General features: G+C 40.3%; 1 protein-coding gene across 4 annotated transcripts in view; it reads right to left on the bottom strand.

Annotated features, from left to right (window-relative positions):
- PDE3B (phosphodiesterase 3B) overlaps positions 1-21,182 on the bottom strand; it is an 81,190-nt gene extending 60,008 nt beyond the window's left edge. For all 4 annotated transcript variants that reach the window (XM_030948923.1, XM_030948926.1, XM_030948924.1 and 1 more), the window contains exon 1: positions 19,953-21,182. In XM_030948923.1, the coding sequence (XP_030804783.1) occupies positions 19,953-20,948 (996 nt within the window). In that variant the 5' untranslated portion in view covers positions 20,949-21,182. The remainder of the gene's footprint in view (positions 1-19,952) is intronic.
- Positions 21,183-22,582: the final 1,400 nt, after the last annotated feature.

Raw genomic sequence — 22,582 nt, 5'->3', positions numbered from 1 at the left:
AAAAGCTGAAATGAGACACACGGTGCTCCTGCTTCTATCTCCACTCCCAATCCCTTCTGCAAAAAATTGTCTTGGTGACTAAATGCATCTTACACTGGTGATTCTACTGAAGCAGTGACAGACACAATAGATAAGCAGATAACTACAAAATTAACATACCACAGACTAGGAGTTATTATAAAAGCAGTAAGTAATACACAATTTGATTGCTCAGTTCTACATTATAGAAAATTGCAAACAGGATGGAAAAGGAACTTACAGGAACAAAGTCATAGGACCTATTTGTCCCATGAAATTCAGCCTGGGCCTGAAATATTAAAGAGAAACTGACATTTTCATCATATTTTCCTATTCCTTGTTTGTCACATATGCAAATTTTTGGCAATGTGAAAACTAAGAGGCAAAGAGGATTACTACAACAAGCTGGATAGAAGCTTCCTGACTGTAACAATTTACTTATCTGGAACTTAAGGTACCCACAAAATTCAGAAAAATCATCACATAGAAGCATCAGAGGGACAGACATTTGCTGACTCAGTATGAGAGGATTTCCACTTCTGCACTCCCAGGTAATAGCTTTTCTTCACTACCACATTACATATTCAGTCCTGTAGATGGAAGCATGATGAATTGATGAGAGTCCAAGACTCAGAAGGTGACTCACAGAAGTGTTGTTACAGTTTCATGAAGTTTTTATTTTATTTCGCTCCAAGAATTATGAAGAATTTTCACATAAACAGACCAGTATTAAAGCACTGTTTTAAAAGACTGCCAAATATTCTGGTGTTTGGAAGAGCCTAATTCACGTGTGCCCTTTACCAGTTCATTCTGTACTGACATATCAATGCAGTAGGATTCTGTCTGTGACCACACGATCTCAAATTGTTCTTCAAACAAACCCTCTGCTCCATTTATGTACAAGTCTCACTTAAATATCTGAATTGTACCTTTCCATTTACAGCTTTTGTGAAAACTTTGTGTAAAACATTATCTGTTGCAAGCATGGTACCACATTTACCTGCAACTGCTTAATTTTAACTACCTGTTTGCCGTATTTCAGCCACCCAATGCCAAAGCGTTTTGTTCCTTCACATCAAAAAGACAATGCAGAATATATGGCTCACTCAAGACATGGAAAAAAAATATAGAGGCTTTTGGGCATGAGGGGATGCTCTTTTGACTGATTTATTGGGAAGTTCTAAACACACCATTCTTTACACGGCAGTGCCATTAGTTCTCTTAAATCAGCCCAGCTTGGCAGGGCCACAATAAAGCTGCAGCCCTGCCCTCCCTCTGCTGCTCATTCCCACCCCAGGGTGACTCCCCCCTTCTGCAGCAAAAGCCTTTACACAGACACGTGGCAAGGAGCTACAAAAAAGAACTGATTACTTTTAACACGGATTAGTTCCCCAATTTAGTTCACTGTGTAGTCTCATGAATGCTTGTGTCAGCACAATGGGGGATGGTGCCAAGGCAGGAATGAGCAGACAGGGCTGGGAAGGACCACTCCTCTCAGTGTTAGTGCCATAAAGCATTCAGGGAATTGGAATATTGGAGTAGAGGTGTTCAGATTAGAAACTTTAAGTCCAAAGGTCAATATTTTAAAAAAAATCACTTTTTCTGACTATATAAAAACTAATTTAAATTGAACATAGTTCTTAGCATCAAAAAATTACACTCCAACCTCAGAACTCATAATTTTAATCAAGACTTGCACTGCAATTGTACCTCCCAGCCAACAAAACCTGCTGTTGCACCACACATTTTACTTGGTTCTGCTGCTGGTATAATGAGCAAAAAAAGAGGGGGAAAAAAACACCTAAAGAAAAAACCCACCAGTATGTGAAGGAACAATGAGGACGACTGGGGGAAAAAATAAAATATAGCAGAGACAAATACAAGAGGTCAGCATTCCAATTTTTAAAAAGTAAATAAATAAAGGAGGGTGGGAAGAAAGGAAGGATGTACGGAAAAGTTACTGATAGTGTTAAATCACTTGATTTTAAAAGTAATTGAAGTCTTGGCCTCTAGTGTGCATCTTAAAAAAACCAGTTCCTCCAAATTGGTACAATATATAGAGGATAACACTTTTAAGTCAAAAATGCTTATAAAATTACTATCCCAGAAGGAAACTGCAGTGGAATAGGAAGACTGAGGAAAATCATCTGCAACTGTAATCCAGAGCAATGAGAAGGAGCAAGGAGCTCACTGCTCCACAGGATTTTAGCAAACTGTTACATTCTATTGATTAGTTAAGGACTCAAATTCTGTGTGGACACCAAACACGTTGGGAGGAAGCCTAACACTGAAGAAACTGGGAACAAGTTAGTTACTTGGACACAGCAAATAAATAAACTATGAAAATCACCAAATAGTAAAGGAAAACTTGTGACATGCCAGGAAAATTTAGAGATGGCTATGGCATGCCTCTCTGTTATCCTCCCCAGCTTTTATCCTCTGAAAATCCAAAACAAACAAAGAAGCCCAATGACAGGTTTACCACAGGCTGAAGTTGTGATGTTCTAGGGTGGAGATGTAGAGAAACTTCCTATTCCTAAGAAAGAGGAAGATTTTATTATCAGGAGAAAGGGGCTGGAGAACAGAAATATATCTACATAATTTCTTCTGTTGATCTAAATGATTACATGGAAATAAAAAAAAAAATCCCAGCAAAGATAGTTTGAAAATAAAAAGACCTGGAAGAAAGTTATTCAAATTAGACAGTGGGAATAGTGGGAATAATAATAATAATTTCTAAAAAGCTGCCCATTTAAGGGATTCTAATTTCATTTAGGAATACGATGAGGATACAAAGCAAAGAAAGCATCCCCTTGTGCTGCTCAGAAAAGCATGCAAACATTCCTGATGCACAAAACTTTCCATGCAAGGTGATCTGACTGCTGGTCATTGTAGCTTCACACACTTAAAAAAAAAAAAGATTGTCAGTCACTTCCTTCATGTTTTCAGTGGAATTTTGTACAAAACAGTTCATAAGAGCTGCAAAAACATTTTGCTTACTTGTAAAAATCACAATCAGAAGGAGATGGTAGAGACCTTAATCCCTTTTCTTTCATAGCACCACCTATTTGACTGGTTCTGTTACAGAATAAACATTATGAGACAAGATGACTTGTCATGACACTGACAGATATAAACCAAATGTTCCACCAGGAATTGGACAAAACATCACTGATTTTGCTGAAAAACATGCAGTCCCTTACTGTAATGCCTGAAAGATGAAACAGCCAAGTAGCATCCAGTTCCATCTGTTATTACAGACTTATCTTTTGAAACATGCATGTATACCAAACAGTCTGGCTGAGAATCCACAAAACAACAACTGAGTATTGTCAGCTCATAAAAGCACTTTGAAAATAGCTAACAAGTGCCAGAATGAAGATCAAATACAGATAATTAAATAATGTTAAAAGTTATGCAGAAACATAAGTATGTGATCATGTAACTCCCATCTCCTTCATTGAAAGAAAACTGACACAGCTTACAGGGCTAAAATATCAAACAAGGATAAAACAAACTATCCAATATGCCTGATGTACTGCATAACTTGCAGGAATTGCCCTAAAAAAAGGCAGAATTACAGGACATAATCAAACCAACATGGACCTGATGACACCATAGCCGCCATTTTACTGCCCAGAATTGAAGAGGCAAGGAAAACAAAGGACAAAATTCTGATTTCCCCATCTTGCTTTGTTAACATCTACACTAGCTCTTTATTGATCACCCAGATTTAAGTTCTAATACCCATTGACTTCAACAGTAAAATTCATGTCTTGCAGCTGAGCCAACACAAACCCACACCAAGTACAGCCCTTCCCAAGCAGCGGCCACATACAATGTCTCAGTGAGGCTGGGCAAGGCAGCCAAAGGACTCTGAAATATCAGCAAAACCTGGTGCTCTTCCTTTTTAATGGCCAATAAACCCCTAGTGTTTTAGCCACCTCCACACATTTATTTTTTTTTAATTTAAGTAAAATACAATTGGAGAGAAACTTGCACAAAGGTCCCAGGCCACACAGACAGTGATCACCATTTGGAATGCAACCCCAGTGACCAGCTGACCATAAATGACACTGGCCTGCAGTCCAAAAAATGCCCCAAAGAATATGGGCTGCCAGACTCCTACAGCCAAGGCAATTTATCATCAGTGTGCAGAAATGAGGGTACTCAGTCTTTCTAAGGCTGGTATCCAAGGGTTTGGGGGGGGAGGGGAGGAGAAAGTAGGGTTTGAAATTGGGAAGGTTCAGTGATTTGTTTGGTCGTCTTTTTCCCTTTGTGCTTTTAATAAGAATTAAAATATTTGAAAACCCAAGTATTCAAGCATTTAAATTATACTGACTTTTTAAGCATTGCACAAACTGAGGAACATGTGTATTCTGTATTAGTCTTGATGTTTTAACAACTCTGGCCTTCAGCTATGTACTATAATTCTAGTTTGTTAAACCCTGCGTTTATTTGTGTGTTTGCCTATGTAACAAATCCATGGAAAAATAAAAAGAAAACAAACATTCCAGGTTTAACCTGATGGTTACTCTGTGATTTTTCCCTACAAAACCCAGCCATAGACAAGACAATATCCATACTAACAATATACATCAATATTAAGCCAATTAGTGTAAATTTGTTTACAGTTTTTAAGTGAAATACAGGAGATATTATGATTTTCTGAGATAAAACACGCTGCTTTCAACATGAACTGGTTTATATTAGTGGCTAGGTTACCACTGGAAATAACTGAATTTTAATCAACAAAGAAAAAAGGATTTAGAAAAAAATCCCTTGCTTTAGAGGTTAAGCCTTAGGTAACATTAATTTTGAAAACATTAATTTTAATATGTAGCACACAAAAAACTTCAGGTTAATTGCTGGAATAGGTGGTGATATCAAAAATGTTGGTGAAATTTAATTTTGGCAACAAGGGAAATTCATTTTCATACAGATCACAAAAACGTGACTGCACATTTTTGAGAACCAAGTGCAGCTACAACGCTCTTTTACAGAAGCGGCATGGAAAGTTTAAATAAATTGAAATTTTTTTTCCCAAGCAGCGCTTCACAAATTCTCTTGAGCGCCGTGGCTGCAGTCACAAGCAGAGGGCTTGAGATGGAGCCAGTCTTTCCCTTTGTAACAGGCGAGTTCAGCTTGCAACACTATCAAAAATAAAAGAACTGTAAGCTAATTGCTGGCGAGTATGACGCAAGCGGTTCCCTAGGTAACAGCCCAAGTTGCTGAAGTGCCTGATCCAGCATTTCCTCATCTGTTTGCACTCACACCAGCAGTCTGACAATGTAGTCACTGCATCCTGTTTCACTCAGCAGCCAGAGAAACGCTCAGCTTAACCCTTCACTTACAGCTCCCCACCCAGCCCAGCTCAAACTAACTTTTTACAGCCAGCCTTTGCACAGGCGTTTGCATTTTCTCGCAACTTGGCAGCAGTTGCCTTTTCTACTTTTGATTGAGAAGGAAAAGATAAGAAAGGAATCTATTTAAATTATTTCTTTAAAGCATCTTCCAATTTGTAATTTGTATTTGCACTACTGAAAGTTTCGGCCACAAATTAAATTTTAAAATATTACTCACCCGCAGACTTTACATAACGCAATGAGTTATACGTATTTCCAATCTTAACTTTACAGCTACAGAATTTTCCTGATTTTATACTATACTTAAAGTAAATTAAGTATAAATATCAAGATTATCTATCAAACTGCTTCTCATTCAATTCAAAGAGATGTAGACTCATTTCTAAGTAGCTGTAGGCTCATTCATAAGCAGCAAACATTTTTTAAAATGTATCAAAAAACAGTATAGACACCAGGGAATAAAACAAAAACCACATTTTGATTTAAAAAAAAATGTAGAGAACACAGATCTCATCAGTTTGCACAGAAACTGCAGATCCTGGAGAAAAAAATTATAAAAAAGAACAAATGCTGGCCTTTCTGGCAATATATTAAATACGCAAAAAAACAGATTATTTTACAGTTTACTTCTTAGATGTGAATTTGAATTTGGTAATTTCAGGACATGAATAAACATGAAACAAACTATTTTCAGCACAGAGCTTTTCTGTGCTGACATCAGTGCTTATCCGGTGTAAAACACGACTGTTTTTCTGTACTATGGGAATAGCTGTGGGCCACAAAGAAAGCAAAAAGGTGAGATAAAAGTAATTATTTGTTGTTGCTGTTGTTAAAAATTCTGAGCAGTTCTTCACCAAGGAAAAATGCGCATGAAATTTACTGGTGAAAAAGGCTCCCCCTTCACAGAGTGATCTCCTGAGTGCACTTTCAAATGGGAAACCCCCTCGAGCATTCTGAAATGGATGACAGCCAGCCAGAACAACCTGTCACAGCAGCTTCCTGACCACCGAAAAGAACTGGGTACCGAAAACGTGAAGGTGCAGGCAGGAGGCAGTGGCAGGGACTTTTCAGAATTCCTTTCCCCAAAGCTTACTCACTCAGGGGCCAGTCTGCATCACGCCAGAACTGCTCTGCAAGACAACATCCCGATTTTCCACTAACTGGCATTCTCATTCTTTCTAATACACCGTGTTTCTCCTTTTTCTTGGGAAGCCTGCCTGCTCAAATCTAGCATCATATTGTAACAATATTCCAAAGCAAAAAATAACAAGTTTTATGCTAAAAAGCCCAGGGGTACAGAAAAAGGAGCAGCCTGAAATAAAACTCCTGAGAACAGTTATGCATTGTCACCTGTACTTCTGTAAAAAAGAAGAAACCAAAAATTTAACACAACAGGATCACTGCTCTGGCTTAGTCAGCAATCAACTATTTGCTAGCATCTCAGTGGTGTATTTCTCAAAATACAGATGTTTCCATCAGTAGGCTTTTCTACTCTATTAATATAGATTTTTCTCTGCATCACTTACTAGCTTCTTCCCATTCACCGGCATTCCTCTTATGTTATTCCTGTGTGTTACAGTACCCAGATAACTTGCAGGAAGGCAGAAGAAAAACAGAAATAAATGTTTTCTTCACCCATAGACAATTTTCCTCAACTGAATGGAAAGGCTGCTCAGGAAAAAAATAAAGGAAGTAGTCTAGTATGTGATTATGGAAATTCCAGAATGAGATCAAGCAGTTTCAGGGATGAGGAGCAGAAAACCAGGGATGGCACAAGGCATGTAGAGAAACCCTAATGTCCCTATAGGGGAGGGAAGCAAACCAGCACAGGCTAGCAGGATACAAAAGATTCCCACCCTAACTGTATTCAGCAGAGGATTAGGGAGCCCTAAGAAAAGTGATGAGCCATATGATGGCTTTAGCTTATGGAATTCAAGGTTCAGACAAGTTCTCCAAAACTAAAACATAAAACAGTTACCAAGGATCTCTTTGATAAAATGAGTTTTTAGGTGAGTGGATTAAAACCAGGTGGAAGAACACCCACATACAAGTTCTGTCAGAGGGCATAAGATGTTTACATACAAATATGAACAAAAGCCTCTGCAAGAGTTGGAAATCTATCCAAATACTACTGACTTAGCACTTTTACAATCGTCAGAATTGCTGTCTGCCTTAAAACAATCCACTGAGTATGGAATCCACCATCACAGCGTAGTTTTCTCCAGCTCTGTCTCCTGCTACACTCTGGGACACAAGGAGAAAAATACAGATTTGGTCACCAAGCTAGGTGACATCTCAAATGATGCTCATGACAAGAGCAGGGCAGGGAACTAGCTGTCCTCTTTAACTCTGTTTATTTCTTGGCTTACCCATCCTACTGAAATCTGCAGGGGTACCACTGCAGAGCATCTCAGAGAGTGAATCAGAGCTGATGGCAAGAACAAGACAGACCTGGAACACAGCTGGGAATCTAACAGATATACGGAACCAAAGTATTACTCAGATATTGGAAATAAAGTTCAAAATTTCTTTTAAATGAAAGAAAAGTTAAGTGAAAATCCACTTAAATGCGCAAACCTAAGGGAGGCAAATAAAGCTCAAGGTATCAGGACAAAAAATATCCCTCTGCTCCTAGTGATCCTGTTACAGCCCAAGCTGTAATCAGAACAAAACACCTCAACCAAATTCATTGTCAGTACAGTAGAGATGAGGCAAAGCTTTCCTGTAGCTCTCAAACACTGCAGGAAAGTACAACGACAAATACAAATCCTCTGAGTCTTCATCTCCATTTTTAACAGTGAGGTGAAGGGAGGAAGATGTTCAGTATTTATTTTCTGAGGCACAGCTCATTCCAGACTATCATTAGTCAGCCAGCTCCTCTTGCTACAACTGCAGCCCTTGAGTCAATACTACTCCTATTTCTCCCTCATCACTTGCTTACAAGAGGAGACAGCAAGGCAAAACATAAACAAGGAGTCTGAAGAGACATCTTGTTTAACAAAAAAAAAAAAAAAAAAAAAAAAACCAAAAAAAAAACCTGCCCAAAACCACCAAACCAACCTAGAAATCCTTTGTCCCCACCATCCAGGAAATAAACAAACAGGAGATTGTTTTGAATCTACTGAACACATGCAGATGTTGTCATCTTATTACAGGCATTCCATACAGTTGTCTCCTTATCACAAAAGTTTCATACCTTCTTGGTGTTCCTCGTGGGCAGCTCCTCAGAGCACTAACTCTTCTTCACAAAGCAGACAACTGACTCCAGTTCCCTTCTCAACCAGCCACCCCACTCTTTTATAGCACTCTTCCTCTCATTGGTTACACCTGTGGCCTGGTAAAGTCAGGCCTGTTCCTAATCTTTGATAATTGGCCCAGCTGCAACTCCTTAGGGCTAAGATTACTTTCTACACTATCTTTATTTTCTTCTATTCTATCCCCCTACATGTAGATACTCTTTGGGCAGCAAAGAATAAGCTCCCAGCCACAAAAGCCCACATCTTAAGAGCTCAGATGTGACAAATAAATTTGCAGGTACACTTACAGAGAAGCAAGCAGATCAGTGAGTGCCTTGCATCTAACCTGCAGAACTAAAAAAGCAAAATGAACAAAGAACTTCACAATAAAAAATCTCAAGGAAAAAGAGAAGGTATGCACAACTGTAAAAAATAAATGTATGCAGCAACTTAAATGTAACTGAATTGTGCATAACTTTTCCACAATGGACAGTTACAAGTAACAGATTCTAGAAACATTTTAATGCTGTAACTATAAATGATTATTTAATTCCTCTGTGTTAGAAGTTATAAGTTACAAAATGTTCTATAATTTTTTAAACAATAATTTGATTGCTAGGTTTCTAAATAGTAAAGTATTTTGTGTCAGAACATTTTCATATCTCTGCTGAAACAGACACTTGTAATTTTGGACCAAATTATGGTACTGATCTTATAACAAAGAAAGAACACACTGGTAGGAAGAGGTGTTCAAATTATTGTAAATTAAGAAAAGGTAAAAACAAGGACAAAGCAAGAAGAATGGTATCTCCAAAAAAGACAAGCAAATAAGCAATTTATTTTTGAACATTAATCTCCTCAAAAACTATTTTCCATGTACTTTCAAGGCCCAAATAATGAAGAATAAAAACATGGCTTCTAAAGGCACACCAAACCTATCCATCACCAGACAGGTGAAAGAAACATAGCTCTAGGAGTTTATTCAAGACTGTTAACACTTGTTAAAGTTATAAATTACATTAAGCTCTGTGAATTTTTAAACAAGTAAGGACTATAATCTCAATCCTTAAACACTGCAAAACACATGTTCTTTTCCACTTGAAAGCTTAAGTGCTCTGCTGACTCTAGGGAGCTTCCTACTAGAACAAGTGTTAAGGCAAGCATGGAAGACTTACTAATCTTTAGAAAGGAGATTTTAACAGCAACTACTCTCATAAAAGACAAATTACATAGGACTAAATGTACCTTCAGAGGTCCATTATTGAAGCTGTACTGACTTTTGCAGATACCTGAAATGGCATCTCTATTACAAGAAACACAGTTTAAATATTTTCTAATATTGTGAGACACTTTCCTAAAAAATATATCAATTTCATGTTTACAGGTGTAATATCAGTTTCTAACTTAATTTGTCCTGAAATGTTATGCCCAAATGATGAGTTATGTAAATTTTACATGTAAGCACCGAGTTTTACTCGGTTTTAACAAGAATGAAGCTTAGGGTCTCTTATCTAGTTTTGATTTTTGATCTTCATAAAAAATTCTTATCCATCACACATAGGATAAAGTACTGGTTTTTTTCATCAGACCATTCTGCAGATGTCTCTGACAGTCATTGCCTCAGAGGATTTGAAAACACAGACCACACTTAAAGCAATGGCCAGCATCACATCTGCCTCTGCTCATCTACTCCCATTTTCTTATTTCCATCTTGACATCATAGAAAATCACTTGCAAACTTATTATTTTCAAACTTCTTTGAAATTCTCTGGCATATAATGAACAGGCTGCCAGTTATGAAAAATAAATGAAGTAACAGCAATGACAAAAAAAAGGACTGGTCATTAACACAAAAGCTGTTCCAAACTCTTCCTTCTCAATCCAACTTGTTCAATCAGAGACTCCAAATAGAAGGAAAAATTAGACTTTCTGTATTATGAGGGCATGGAAATATTCTGCTGTGCTGAATAAAAAATAGCAATAAATGCTGATAAAAATTCTAATTAATGCTTTCTACAACTGCCTAAAAATAAGCTAAGAGATACTTATAATCTTTCAACTGTGTTTTGCCATAACAGCAAATGCTGTCATTTACACCATGGCAATAACACATTTTGACTTCAGACAGTCATATTACAGTCTTTAATCATTAGAAAGATCCTAAGTTCCACAGATTTTTTACTATTAAAAAAAAAAGAAGAAGATGACTAAACATCTGTATGAATAATCTATGGAAATTCTCTCACTGCAAGGCTTGTTTGAAATCTGCTTTGTGAGCATTTTCTAGTGATCCGCAAAAGGATACTCTGCTGCCCCAAAAATGCAGTTAGCTGAAACAAGGACAGAAGGAGGATGCATGCAGGGTGGACTAGACAATTCTGGTTGTGTTTTTTGGTTAAGATATGAAATATACTGCTCTATTCTATACTAACATGTTAGGAATAATCATGTCATCATTAATGATTTCTTTACATCTGCGTCTCAGGCCCTTTTGTATGGACGATCTCAGTGGAAACAGTAAAACCTGGACCAATATTCATCTTTCCCTGAGCAAAATAAAGTCTGTTTCTTGCAGATCCGACTGGCCAAGAGGAAAGCTGTGCTAGTGTGCCTCTGCTCCTTCCAGCCTCAGCCAATTCCTTCAGGGCACTACTCCTGCCAGAGCAGATGGCATTTCACAGGCACAGCAGGATCTAAACTTTTTCAGCCTGCTAATCACACCTTCAGGTTTCAACACAAACTTCCCTCCCTTTCTACTCACACATCTGCTTGTATCTGCAGAAATGCAGTTTAAATAAACTGAAATTTAATTTCATGCTATGTAATGAGGAAGGGAGAATGTGTAGGAAACTATGGAATTGCAAGAGCAGCTATGAAAGAGCCTGTGAGTGAATTTACACATTACACTGTCTAGGTGGCAAATCAAATGAAATGAAGGCCACTGTGAACAGTAATCAACATAATAATCACTTAAGAGTTCTCTCAAAACACATCACTTTTTTTTTTCTTAAGTCAGCAACATTAAACCACGCATGACACTGGGTTTTATTAACTATTCATGACATCCTATGAATACAGAGATCTATCCCTGCCTGGGAGATAGCTCACAGAGAGTCAGCTCACTTTGAGAGGTACAAGCCCAGCTGAGAGGCCATCCCGGCCTGTAGAGCACACACGGTGTAGGGTTCCTTGGCCACCCCACAGCCCTCACACAGGAGATCATGAGGTATCTGAGGACCACTGTTGAGCAGTCATCACATATTGAAAAACAGGAGGTGTATCGACAACTTCTGTGAAAGGATGGAAACTCTTCTGGACAGCCAGAAGGTACTAGAAAAAAACTCCTTTAAAAACCCTGTACTTCTTACATTAGTAACTTTAGAGTACACAGAAATTTAGAATTCTTTTAAAAGAAACTACTAGGCAGAACAAACAAAATTATATTCTTGAAGTGGCAAACAGGTATCACATAACAATATTTAGGAGGAAAAAATAAATATGTTGTGATTGAACACGCAATATCAACTGACTCTAAGAAAAATAAAAATACCCTAAATGGAAACATAAGCCTTTAGTTTTAAGTCACAGTAGAAAAAAAGTCATGCAGACATTAAACCTAGTAAAAGAAAGTCTTTTTTACCCTTTAATTTAGCTCCTGTCTTGTTAAAGGGCATTAATTAATCAAAAACAAATGAAGCATGACCAGTAATGAAGGTTAAAGAGACATGCTAATGCCATAGTGCCTATGAAGGGAGTCATAATGAAGCTCTTATTTCAATAAAAATGATAATATTTCCCTCTGGTAACTTCAGTTTTCACAAACTTTTAGAGAAGTTGATTCTATATTCTGAGCTTTGCTGACAGAAGCATCCTGGCAGTAGATACTAACAGGTAGGTGTGACACAGGCTTGCTGTATCACCACTCCTCAGAGGTACAGTTCCTCTGGGGTGGGAAGCAGCACTGGCTGCTTTGGGCATAATGAGTGAACTCACCCCAAATTAAACCCCATTCCTATTTCTGTGACCATCATCAGCATGGATACAGCTAAACCAACATAACTCTAACGCTAATTCACACCAAAAAGCCTGGGATTTTCTTCACAAAAGAGAGAAGACCTCTCAAAGCCAAAACCAAAGCACTCAAATACAGCCTCATGTGGTACTCTTTCTACAGTATCTTAAATAACTTAAAAATAGTAAATTATAGAGGGAAAATATTATTTTCATATTCCATAAAACAAATCTTTACTTATCAAATGAACAACAAATGGAACATTTGCTGCAAACATGCCTTTAATTAATGAAGGTATTTGGGTTTGCATAAAGGGACATTAAGGCTGGCAACTCAATACTGGGTAACAAAACCTGTCAACATTACCATTTGATCAGACATTGAATTGGAAATATGCCAGGTTTTTTCACACACCCCTGTACAAACTGAAGTGAACACTGGTGGTCACGAATGTTCTGCATAACAGCACTGTTTTTCATAAATATTGAACTATCAAGCAAATAGGGGGATATAAAAAAACTGCTTGGGTATCTATGCCCTAGTCTGGCCCTCTCCCAATAAATTTGCTCTTGTTTCAAAGGAATGTGCTACATACAAAGGATCTGTGAGAAAAAGTGAGGATGGCCCAATACATCAAAACTTACTCCTCACCAGCTGCCCATATTGATATAAATGACGTCCTTCTCCAGCTGAATGATCCATTTTCAAATACAAAACTGCTCTGGAAGCTGACAATTTGTTTCAGCAGTCATGCCTTGTTATGGCCCTTCCAGTTCCTAGAACAGTTTGTTTTGCCACACTCATCAATAAGGCCATTCACTTCTCTGGTCTTCCTTAAGCACAGAGTTCCCTGACCTATTTCTTTCACAAATATCGGTAACACTTCCCTTCCCCAAATATCATCATCTGCCAGTTTACTTGTTACCCTGTGAACTGTCATTTTTTGACATCCATGGCTCCTGTCTGTTTTGAAGGCTCTAGCACAATTTTACTGCCACTGACTTCTTAAAGTCATTGATCCTTTTTATGCTTCATCAACAATCACTCAGACATTGCACAGTTTGCCCTGACCAATCCAAGCCCTAGCTGTAACCTTAAATTTTCATTTCTGCTATTGAGTTGCAGGAAAGTCCCTTTTGTTTTTCACCATTAAAATTTATTCTGTAGTGTCACTGCATCTTGTAAAGCATTGTTTTCAGCCACTGGAAAGGACATGCTGAAATTCAACATTTCCTTCCACTCTCTTTTATTCTCATCTTCAACTATTCTTTCAGCTTGCTCTCCACATAGTTTTATCCTGAAAAATCTGTGAGATTCCAGCAAAATATTCCATGTCTGTAGCCTTCTGTGGTCTGTCCTCTCTTTTCTCTGTTTGGCAGACACAAGTTTCTCATCTGTTTTCCTCCAGAACTTTTTACATCAACAACAGAACAGTACATCCCCCAGTTTCTCTGCTTGTAATCCCCAATCTTTGCACAAAAGTACAAGATTTACCCTTTCCCATCTTCAGTAGCTGGTATCATCTAATAGTTGTATTTGGCTTTGTTCAGTGATTTCTTTTGAGGATGGTAAGGCTGCATGAAGTCTTCATTTTAAAGTATCAGAAAAGCAAAACAGGAATAAAAAAGCTTTTTTTAGAGATAGAAGTTTCCAACCAAATGTCACATAGGGCCTAGGCTGTGACAGACTCCCCACCCCACCTGCATCATTCTGGTGCTCACTCGTGACATGAGACTGTCATGGGGATTCTGAGAGCTCAGCTCACACTGCAGACTTGCCCTGCATATCCCATAGGGTTTCTTCATTCCCACTCACGTTTTTTTCATAAAATTTGCTGGGATTTGATCCTGTAAGGCCAATATACTACAATCAGTTCCATTGCTCAAGTTCAATTATTAGAACAGTACTATCAGGCATATACACACACAGACACACATTGTGTCAAAATATGAGTTTTTCTCAGGAAAATATACCAAATTTCTTGCCATTCTCTTCCCTTTCATATTTAACCTCCCAGAATACACTGTTCACAAACTCCAGCATGGAAGCTGCCCCTCTTTTTCCTTCTAGAGACACTTCTAGGCACCTTTTGTTTCTCATCTCTACAAGTTTCTTTCCTAAATTTAAAACATCTTCCTGGTCCAAGCTGAATATTGGTACTTTATGCAATTTATTCTGCTATTTTTCTTCAACACAGTCAATCATACAGTTGTTGGAACTGTCTCTCACAGCTTCTTTCATTTCTTTCCTACCCATACTCTGTAACATGCTTCCCTCACCTTCCAACAAATTTCTCCAGCATTTCCACAGCAGTGGTCTTTGATCTCCTTCCTTTCTCCACTTATATTTTCTTTCCAGGAAAACACACCTGAAGCAACAGTCAAACTCCTTTGCTACACAGCTCAGAGACACTCCTGCCTGCTTTTACTTATGCAGAATATAAACTGCCACCAAGTCTGGGATATCTAAAAGCCAGCTTCAGCTAAACTTAGCTAACAGAGCTCTTAAGGGCACTCAGTCTTCCTAAAACCCTTCTTTGTCATTCTTGGAGGTCCCAGGTAAAACTGTGCCAGAGGATAACATCTTAAACTCTGACCTCTCTACGGGCAAACCATGATTTAATCAGCCTTTCTCTGTGGTATAATACTACAAGAGAGAGAGAGAGAAAGAGACAGAGAGAAAGAGACAGAGAGAAAGAGACAGAGAGAAACATGAAACTTTTACCAACTTTTACTTCTCATTTCATATTTCATCTAGCTCAATATATTTTGCCAGCATCGGAGAGAACCAGACAGAAACAACACAATCCTACTCATCCAAAATATGGTTGCAGAAACAGTTTCCCAAGTCTGTTTCTTTCACCATCCAATCCTTCTCTTTGCACATTCCTCACATTCAGCTGCATCCCATTGGAACTGATTCCATCCACAGCTCAACACACACTGCTACCTTGATTTTTTCCCCATAAGACAAACCCCAGAGACAGGAAGATTTGGTGAACAACAGAAACACATCTTGCCATGCAGGTACAGCTGTGGTAACAGTCATTGGAATCATGAGGGGGAAACTTCAAACAGCAAAGAGCTGGTTTGTCAAAGACACAGCAAGGAGAATTGTATTTTGTTACTAGCTGCACTCAATAGGTAAAGGTTCACCTGTTTCTGGGTAGCAAACAGCATCTGAGTGTAACAGATACAAAAATCTGTTTCACTATCAGATTATAAAATACACATTAACAGACAGCTTCGGCACTAGGAAGTTTATGCCCTGAAAACTTAAGGACAAAGTGTAATTTGTTTCACAAACAGGTAACAGACACAGATGTAAATTTCATGAGCAAATAAGGAACTGCATTAATTTCAAGCTACACAAATATTTCAGACTCCTGAAATCAAGTCCTGATGTTCCTAAGGTAATACATCAAAGGTATGAGATAGCTTAGAACAGAAACTGGGGAGAGGTGGTGGTCAATCCAACCCTAACCACAAGACAATTCTTCCTGTAATTAACAGAGTGCAACATGAAAGCAGTCTTTGTCCATGAAATATCCCAGCTTTCCTACGTGTTTGAACCCAGTCAGATAACCAGAAAAAGTGTGTGTCAGCTCTGTTTACAGACTGTTTGGGACATGTATCGTGTATTTATATAGGCAGGCCTATTCTTTAATCAAGGAAAAATATGAGTATTCTTTCTGGATTCTGAGAAGCTCCTATGTAAGATTTCTTACACATAGGTGTTTGCTCTCATATACATGTCCACTATCAAGTTAAAGAAAAAAAAAGAGTCTTACTACCATATTTTTCAGGATGTAGTGTTTTCAAGATCTGCAATGCAATATTGAAAAGCACCTTTTAGATTCCCTGATTTGGCTTTCAAACAAAAAAAAATAAAATTAAGTGCTAAATGTGCAACAGTCAATAAAGATAAACCCTTTGATATCAGTAGCAATAGGTAGAGCTAACAGATTACCATCCAATTAATACATGCAGTCAAAATATGACCTACACAAAGTTTGAAATACCAATCAATACTGCAGTCTTACTGCAATTCCTCTCTGGGTCCGAGAAGAATATTGAAGTAAGAATACAAACAGCCTGTTTACTGCTAAAATCATATCAATTTCTATTGGCAGAAGCGTTAATGCAGTAGAGTTCGGAAAAGGCATTGCCTTTGCAAAATTTTTAGCTGTAATTTGACTCATATTGTTTCCCACAACATGTATTTATATATTTTGATATTGGCATTTAAGGATACTTACATAAAAACATAAAGACATAATCTGTTCAAGTTTCTTTCCTCCCACCTCAAACTATGTTGCTAGACATACGTACTGCAGAAGAGACACACACAGCACGAATTTAGACACTTTGATTGCTAAAGTAGATACAGATGCTCATATAAATGGCAAGAATAATCTAATTTTATCAACTTCCCAGCCTCATAGTTACTGCACCTGTTGAAGTCCAGAAAGCAATACCTAAGTATTTGTCAGGAGGATTACTCAAATTTGCAAGCTTCTACAGGATCATGCTTTCAGGGCCTCTTTCCACTTGTACCCCATAAAAAAATTATTGTTCCATCCAATTTCTGTGCGCATGTGCATTGGTTGTACATTCCCCTGTGTGTTAGTTCCCACCCCTCCATGCACACAGACCCCTTGGAACTGTTGGCTTAAAAAAAAAAAGAAAAAAACCCCAAACAAATAAATATCATTATTTTCTTGTATACTTAAGTAGATAGAGAGCACATATAACTTCAAATCAACACATTACTGAAAATTTAAGGTCAATACTAACATTCTCTACTTTTATCAAATAATAACTAAAATCTACACAAAATGAGATTTTTTTTTTACAATAAGAACAATAAGCCACTTGACTAATCTCCCCAGAGAAGTAATGGATTCCCCAGCATTGGACAAGTTTAAGATTTAGCAGGACAGAGTGTTAGGCCAACTTGTCTAGACAGTGATTTTGCCAAGAAAGGTATGATCAGATGATCCTTGGAGTACCCTACTGACCTGCTATTCTATACTTGACATAAACTTCTTCTACATATAAGATGTTTGTGACAATCACACAAAATACATCTAATAGAATCACAACAATAACTTATCTCTCATTCATTAAAGTATTTCTGTCATGGTGGACCAGCAGCATCTTCCTAACAATGTTCATTCACCCCCTTGAAATATTGGAAAAAAACCCCACTGTACTGCTTTATAAAGACTTGCAAAATGTGTAATCAGCCCTTAAAAAAAGCCATGCAATAGATGCTCTCTGAAAAGCATTAAGTATACACATTCCTTCAGTTTCAAGGAAGCAATATAAAAACCTTGTACTGTTTATTCAAATAAAGTCACACATTATGGGTTTACTTCTCCCTACTCCTGCCCAAACAATTGATGTTTTATCAGCTCTGCAACATCTGATCTCTCTCCAAGTCAGACAGGAGATCAGAGGATTTAACCTGTGTTATCCTTGTAAAATTGCATATAAAATACAGCAGAGAACATGTATCTGTGGATCTCATTTAAACTGTGCTCAACAAAGCACAAATATTTATTGTAAAGCATAATAGATTACTAGGAAAATGAAGAACTTCATATCTCCTTGTTGTTCACATCTAGTGATAACAAAGATATCAAATTCTGGAAGTCTACCAAAAAGTTACATTTTATTATGAACACGTATGATTTAAGCATTGCCAATAAATTCTACGTATTTAGTTATAGCTGACATTTATGATGTTACTTGAAGAATAATGAATGCCCTAACTTGAAATATGCACATGCCTTTAAGAAGTGAGCTGAACGTCAAAGGAAGCCTTTAGTAACTTGCATATGAACAAATATCTTCTATCATCTAGAAAGGTTAATGAAATCACATTTTCTGAGATTTCTGCACTACAGACAAATGTGACAGCAAAAGAGAGCATTTACTATCCAGAAGGGAACAGAGAAAGTAAATTATTATATGATAGTCCCTACATATCTTAACTGCTAGTAAAATATTTTAATGTTTCTTTCATTGTATGCATTAGATAATCTGCAACATACTGAATGAGTTATTTCTGAAGACAGCATACTTGCATTTTAACCTTTTATGCAGAAACAATTACTGTATTAATCACTGTAAACAATTACTGTATTAATTCTGTTGGGCAAACTCGGGGGGGAAATGCTCGAAAACTACTCCACCGTTTCAGATCCACTTCGTATTTCATCAGCCCTAATTCACAGTCAATCACAAGACCTGCATTATAGAACAAATGTCAAGGAAAAACTAGAAAATTTCATTTGGCACCGATGAGTTTCAGCCACGACAGTAACAGACGGGGGATTCTGCAGCAACAATCACTTCGCAGAAACTGCCCACTTGCGCGTTTATTAAATACACTCCCCTCATCCTCCCTCCTACAACGGGCTGATAATCCACTTGCAGCAGCCTCGGGCCAGTTCCAACACAACTCGATGTTCCTGCAGTCGACGTGCAAGTGCCCAAATAAAAACAAACTCCCCCACACGCACGGGGGTTTACGCTACAAAAAACAAGACTCATTGAAAAGTTTTCCGGGAGGTAGAAACCAACAGAGTTCCATTCAAGAAAACCGAGCGTTTCGGGCATCCCTCCAGCCCCTACTGAACAGCTCTCTCTTCAGTAAAAAGAAGTTTCTTAAAACCCATCAACCCAAAACTAACGTTAACTTATGTGGAGCGAGGAGCAGGGGGTGAGAGAGAGGGAGAGAGAGGAACAAACGACAGTAATCTGCAGGGCAGAAGGACAGCTGCCACTCAAACAACGCCAACGCTCGATAAATAATATCCCTCAAAACCCGGTATTTCTTTAGCACTTGGTAATGGTTTTGTCGATAGAAAGCGGGAAGAACCAGAAGTGTCGGGCAGCTTAGAAAGCTGTGGTTTCTTTCTCTCGGAAAGGCTGCCAGACGGTGGGGGGCTTCGGAAAAAAAAACCAAAATAACACGGTAACTGAAAGCTGAAGCTGACTGGCTGGAGGTTTTGCTCTAATCAATAAGAACTGCTGTTTAATAATTGAGATTGCATAAAAAAGCGAGCGAGCCTTCTGTCCTACAGCAAATACATTATTATGATTTAGCACCCACGCAGAAATAAAGGGTTATATCGATTCTGCAGAACCGAGCTGAGAAACCCGCTAAGGGACTAACGTTCTCCTCCATTCCTCTAGCAGGAGTTTGTTAGTGAGCAGACATCCAGCACAGACACACACAGCAGTCAGGAAAAGCTACGGAGTGGCGCTCACTCCTCCGAAAGTTTCTCCTTCAAGTTTTGGAGAAACCTACCTGCTCTCTGGAAATGCAAGGCAACGAGGGTCTCCTAAACATTTTGCAGCTGCCGTAGTAGCTGACCGAAGTTTCCCCTAGGGACACGCAGCTAGATCTCCTCCTGGGTCTTATCACAGGCACTTTTTCCTCCACGCTGGGGAGCCGTGGGTGGCGGTGATGCTGGTGGTGCGCTCCTCGGCTCTGCGCCGAGAAGATGCCGTGCTCCCCGGCACAGAGTGCCAGGAGGCAGCCTGCCACCCCGACCGTGCCGGCCAGCAGCGGGCCGAGCGCTGGGGGCAGCGCCTGGAGGCTGCTGAGCGACACCAGCCACACCAGGCTGCAGAACACCAAGACGAGGAGGCTCCGGCGCAACTTCAGGGAGCTCTGCGGCAGGGTCAGCGCTGCCACCGGGACCAGCACCGTCAGGAGCCTTCCTAGGAACATCTGCGGCTCCTCTTCGTGCCCCTCCGCGGGCAGCAGCCACTGCAGCGCCACGAAGTCCCCCGAGTAGCAGCACAGGGGCAGCGCCAGCAGCCACCAGCGGGTCGTGCCGCCGCCGTGCTCCCCGCGCCGGCCGCCGACCAGGTAGCAGGTGAGGAAGAAGAAGGCACAGGCGATGCTGAAGAGGGGGCTGAGGAAACGGGTCAGGCACAGCAAGGCGTGCAGCGGCCGCGGGCTCCGCCAGCTGCTCCCGTCCTGCTGCTCCCGGGCGCTGCCCCGGCCGGGAAAAGCCAGGAGCGAGAGGGCAGCGGCGGCCAGGACGCCCAGGGCGAGCCGAGCCCGGGAGGAGGAGGCGGTAGGAAAGAGCAGCAAGGAGAGGAAGCTCTTCGGGGGGTCCTGCCGCAGCGGGGTCGCGCAGCTCTTCACGTATCCGTTCCGCAGGCTCTCCGCGCCGCCGGGCAGCGCCGCGGGGGCGGCCGCCCCGCCGCCGTCCGGCTGCGGGCAGTGCTGCGGGGCTCTGCCGGCCCCGGGGGGGGAGGCGGCCGCCGCCGCAGCTTCTCGCTCTTCCCTCATGGTGGTCGGGGACGCGGCAGGGGGAGGACGGCGGAGAGGCGCGGGTCGCGCTAGCTGCGTCCCGGCCGCGCCTCCCGCATCCCTTCAAGAGAAGGGAGCCGGGCTGAGCCGCCGCTCGTCCCCCGCGGGCAGCGGCGTCCGCGGCATGGTGGGTGAGGACGGGAAAAAGAGAGAAAAGGTAAAAGTCTGGCTCGCCCGCTCGCGTTCCTTAAACGGCTCCGGCGGCGGGCACTCGCTGCCGCCTCCCAGCGCCCAGCGGCGGCAGCGGCCGCGGCGGAGCCAGCGGGGGTGGGAGTGAGGCGGGGAACAGCTCCCCTCGCCCGCCCCCTGCCTCCCCTCCGCCTTCCCTCCCTGCCCGCCTTCCCTCCTCCCCCGGGCCCGCGAGCCTCACTTCCCGCGATCTTTTTTAAAATATAAATCTGTATGTCTGTGTGTAGGCAGCCGCCCCCCGTGCCGGCTCGGGCCGGCCCCCGCCCGGCGCCGCAGCCGCAGCGAGGGACGAGGAGGAAGCGATGGAGGGGCAGGAACGCTGAACCGGCGCGACTTTGTGCTTTATTCTTGTCATCTGGCTTCGAGGTGCCGCGGAAAAGTTGTTCGTACGGGCTATAAAGCACAAGCAGAGTATCGAAGTGTTTTCCCTCTGAAGAGCATCACTTTTTCCTTTTTATTCCTTTTTTTTTTTTTTAATACCCGAGAAGTAAGTATGGATTAGAGTAATTATCTACTTTTTTTTCCGCCCTCGTTAACTAAGTTACAGACTAGACCTCATTGCACGACCAGGTTTATTTGCACAGCTAATACCTTTGGAATGGATCAAAATAATAATTTTGGAACGGATCGTTGGAAGTGTTTAGACTGCTGTAAGGGAAAACAGGCAGCTAATGGGATTTTGAGTAATACCTTTGCTCATTTATTCTGTTTGGTTTTTTTTCTGGAAAAGTAACTGCTAAGCACTTCTAAATTTATTATAATTGTGCATGTTTACCTTGTTACTTAGAACAAAGGTCCTTTGAGCCATGTTTCCACATAATATTGTACTGCTGTACTTACACTGGTTCAGAAATCAGTTCGGGTAAGTCAGTGGTTGCACTTTTTGCCTTTTTTATTGAAACAAGGAGCTCTTGAAATTATTTGGTGCCATTGCTTGTAATTCCCTCCCTGTGAGCAGCCCCCGTGCAGCAGCTGGTTTGTGAAAGCTGTGGGGTGGCAGGAAGCGCTGCTGCAGGACACGGGCCTGAAAGTTGGCCATAAACAGAAATCGTCAAGTGTGATTCCTGGCAGAAAATGCAGTATGCAATGGCAAATATAGTAATTTGCAATGGTAAATTTCCCTCCTGTACATGGCAGGGAAATAAGTAATGATTTATTTTTTCAAAGGCAGATCAATCTGGTGGAATTTTAATACCATCGTACATCTTCCTCTGTTAGAAATACCCCTTTGCTCTTTTTCCAAAGGAAAAAAAAAATTCTCTCCTGACTTGGTACACTTAACAAAGATTCTGTGCCATCATATTGGTTCTAAAATGTTTTTGAAAAAGGAAAATGTGTAGTTCCTTTGGGATTATATTCTTACATTTTCTTGTATTCATATGTTAGTGATACCAATTGGACCACAATCAAGTATACTTGTAAAT

The sequence above is a fragment of the Camarhynchus parvulus genome, chromosome 5, assembly GCF_901933205.1.
Source record: "Camarhynchus parvulus chromosome 5, STF_HiC, whole genome shotgun sequence".
Taxonomy (NCBI): Eukaryota; Metazoa; Chordata; class Aves; order Passeriformes; family Thraupidae; genus Camarhynchus; species Camarhynchus parvulus.
Note: the sequence above shows the minus strand (reverse complement) of the source record. Positions and strands in the feature narration are given on the sequence as shown.